A 3,912-nucleotide genomic window follows, 5' to 3' on the forward strand; every position below is an offset into this window, starting at 1 on the left:
ACCCCCGTAGTTAGCATTCGTGGTTCCGACACGGCCCCACTCCACGTCACCTGGTAGGATCGCCCTGACAGGTAGGATGCAAACACGGAGAGTGCAGAGCCTGAGACGCCCATCCCCTCGAGGGTGGAGAGGAGGATCTGGTGGTTCACAGTGTCAAACGCTGCAGACAGGTCCAGGAGAATCAGGACAGAGGAGAGAGAGTTAGCTCTCACTGCGTGAAGCGACTCCGTCACCGCAAGGAGGGCTGTCTCAGTCGAGTGACCGACTTTGAACCCAGACTGGTGGGGGTCCAAGAGGTTGTTTTGGTGGAGATAGGAAGACAGTTGCGTAAAGACAGCGCATTCAAGTGTTTTGGAAAGAAAGGGTAGAAGAGAAACCGGTCTGAATTTCTTGACATCAGAGGGGTCAAGTGATGGTTTTTTCAGAAGGGGGGTGACTCTGGCAGTCTTGAAAGCTGTGGGAAAGCATCCTGAAACGAGGGATTTGTTGATAAGGTGGGTGAAGAAAGGAAGGAGTTCAATCGCAATAGACTGAAGAAGAGGGGAGGGGATCGGGTCAAGGGAGCACGTGGTGGGGCGGTTAGATGTAACAAGGTTGTGGACCTCGTTAGGGGAGAGGGGAGCAAGATAGGATAAGACGTGGCATGGAGAGGGGCGGGAGAGCTGTTGGGGAAGTGCTGGAGAGGATGGAAAGGGACCAGGGGGCTGAGAGAAGGAGGACCTGATATCATTTACCTTCTTGTCAAAGGAGTTGGCGAAATCGTCAGGGAGAAGGGAGGAAGTAGGAGGAGGGGGTGGGGGTTGGAGAAGTGAAGAGAAAGTTTCGAAGAGTTTTTTAGGATTGGAAGCAGAGGTTAGGATTTTGGAGCGGAAGAACTCAGCTTTAGCAGTAGAAAGAGTGGTGGAAAAAGTGGAAAGAAGAGCTTGGAAGTTAAGAAGGTCCCCATGGAGTTTGCCTTTTCTCCATTTTCGCTCAGCCTCTCTTAGGCTCCGTCTGTCAGTACGCACTGAGTCTGACAGCCATGGGGCAGGTGGGGTTGGCCGTGCAGGCCTGGAGGTGAAGGGACAGAGGTTGTCCAAAGAAGAGGAAAGGGTGGAGAGGAGAAGGTCAGTAGCAGTATCAGGGGATAGGAGAGAGAAGGATTCAGGGTCAGGAAGAGCAGAGGTAACAGAAGAGGACAGATCAGCCGGGGAGAGGGAGCGGAGATGACTACGGGTAGAAACCATGTGGGTAGGTGGAGGAAGTACAGGGGGAGAGGAGAGGGAGTAAGACATGAAATAGTGGTCAGAGAGCTGGAGGGGAGTGACGGAGAGGTTAGCAGTAGAACAGTGTCTAGTGAAGATAAGATCCAGCTGGTTGCCAGCCTTGTGGGTAGGAGGAGAAGAGGAGTGGAAAAGGTCAAATGAGGAGAGGAAGGAAATAAGAGGTTCTAATTTATCAGTCTGGATGTTAAAGTCTCCGAGCAGGATGAGTGCTGAGCCATCGTCATGGAAGTGCGAGACTAATGTGTCGAGATCTTCCAAGAACTCACCAAGAGGCCCCGGAGGGCGATACACAACAGCAATGGTGAACTTGACCGGATAAGTGACAGTAACCGCATGAAATTCGAAAGAGGACGGGGAGAACTGAGGAACCGAGACAAGAGTGTATTTCCATTTTGGGGAAATTAGCAGGCCAGTACCACCACCCCGCCTCGCATCTCTGGGAGTGTGAGAGAATGAGTACACTTCTGGACAGGTTGTCATGCAACAGCATAGAAAAACCACCAAAGGGGGGCACTAAAAGTACATTGGCTCTTGTCATTTAGTTTGAAGTAATTTCATCAAATATGATGTAATCACCATCAGATGTGTGATTAGGATGTGGCCCATATAACATGTCTTACTATGATAGTTGATCTTGAAGAAGGCCCGAGGGCCGAAACCTCATCTGAATAACTTTCTAGTATTAAAATATTTTCATTGTGAACATATTAGCATGCTGACAATATCTTGAAGCAGGGCTTTGCAGCCTCACAGAGTCGGTCAAGTGTGGATGTAGACTCTTGGTTTGTTCTGTGAAGTGAACTGTTCTACTCACTATATCAGATATCGCTCAGCAGTACCACGAAGTACACACTTCAAAATGGGGATAATAAGTAACAACAATTCCAAATTCTAACAAAACTAAAACTTAAAATTCGAACTTCTTTAGTTGTATTTACCTTCTTCAACTTGGTGGAGATTGGGAACTGTGAACGCTGCCTATATGAAACACTGCAACGGCTTTATTTTGAAACTTCTCAACGGAAATGCTTGTGAGCTCAGCTAGCTAGCTTGACAGCTAGCCTGCACCGAGTCTCCCTCCTGCCGCTGATAAAACGGTTTTGTGCGGGGCTTCCTCCTCCATCACTTCCTTCCTTTGAGCAATGCGTTGTGAGGCGGGGAGGTGTGAGGAGCCCGCTTCTTTACTCTGTCATGCTGCTCAGGAGCCATGGCGGAGCGGACACTGAGGAGGAACCAGCGGTCGGAGCTCAGCGGGTCCACAGCGGCGGCTCAACCGAGGAGGGATCAACGTTACCTGCGGCACAGCCACAACTACCGCTGACGGAATACAATGGTGACGGCTTCTAAAGTTTTACACACGTCGCTAGCTTTTGTCACAGCTAGCCGGTTTAACTTTTAACTCACTGGCGTTTCCTAAATATCGACGGGATCATAGCGACGCAGAGTTAGTTCTGGTTTTCTTTACCTCCAGCAACGTTACGTGTACCCTGTAAAGCCATCTGTCTCAGGCGTAAATCTGGCGCACTGTCCCGCAGTGGCTCATAGAGAGCCTCTTTAATATTTCAAAGCCGAGTCACTGGAGGTTACCATGGGGGCAAAGCAGAGCAGCCCGGCCGCTAATCCAGCTGCCAACGGACGGACCAGAGCATACTCCGGCTCGGACCTGCCCTCTAGCTCGTCCAGCAACGGCAGTAATGTCAGCAGGACTACCGCCGGGGGTGTGAGGTACCATGCGTACAGTGCGTCCGGATCCTCCGGAGCCTCGTCCAGCACAAGTCAGCACCACGGAGCCAGGGCCAGGTCTGTGGGGGGCTCCGGGACCAGACCCCAGTCCGGTATTAACATTCCGAACAGCAGCGGAGCCTACAGCTCCCAGGAGTCCGGCGGCAGCAGCCCGGAGGAGGCGGACAGGGGGCACGAAAGTCCCCGACTGTTGATCGGATCGCTACCAGCTCACCTCTCGCCTCATCTGTTCGGAGGTAAGAGGGACACAGCTCAGCGGTTCACTGAACTGGATCCACACTGACACATGGCTGGATGGAGCCAATGTTACCAATATGTGGTTTAGATATTTCATATAGTTCAAATATGATAAATGTATGATTTCAAATCAGCAGAGTGAGTACCAAGTTAACAAACACAATTTGTTCTAACAGCTGAATGAATGTTACTCAAATGAATGACCTATTGAAATGGTGAGGATCGATTAGTCATGTGACAGCGAAAGAGAACAACAGCTCAACGGGCCACATCATGAACATCTGTGGGCACTAAATGTAAAGGTGACAGAGCAGGGTCCTAGCTAGGTGCTGAGCTCATGTCACCAGCTCACCTTAGAGAGATTTCAACAGACACCAAAACTTAGACACTTTATAAAATGTTTAACTTATTTGTGTTTGTGTGTTTGTACATTTTCTCTCTATTTTATTTCCCAAAAGTCTATTTTTAAATCCGTCGGGGATAATATTCTGGCTGGGGAAAACTGAAGACTTTATTAATTTATAGGCCTAAAAACAGAATCAGTCAATATATATCCACTGTTAGTTAGCTTTATGAAATGGTAAAATTCCCCCAGGTTACTAAAACTGTGGAATACACATACACATATATATATACACACATATATATATATATATACATACACATA

General features: G+C 49.0%; 1 protein-coding gene across 1 annotated transcript in view; it reads left to right on the top strand.

Annotated features, from left to right (window-relative positions):
* Positions 1 to 2,355: 2,355 nt before the first annotated feature.
* znrf2b (zinc and ring finger 2b) overlaps positions 2,356 to 3,912 on the top strand; it is a 70,356-nt gene continuing 68,799 nt past the window's right edge. Inside the window, exon 1 of the mRNA XM_031868612.1 lies at positions 2,356 to 3,244. Coding sequence (XP_031724472.1) covers positions 2,854 to 3,244 — 391 coding nt within the window. The 5' untranslated portion in view covers positions 2,356 to 2,853. The remainder of the gene's footprint in view (positions 3,245 to 3,912) is intronic.

The sequence above is a fragment of the Anarrhichthys ocellatus genome, unplaced genomic scaffold (genome assembly GCF_004355925.1).
Source record: "Anarrhichthys ocellatus isolate YVR2014 unplaced genomic scaffold, GSC_Weel_1.0 scaffold43, whole genome shotgun sequence".
Classification (NCBI taxonomy): Eukaryota; Metazoa; Chordata; class Actinopteri; order Perciformes; family Anarhichadidae; genus Anarrhichthys; species Anarrhichthys ocellatus.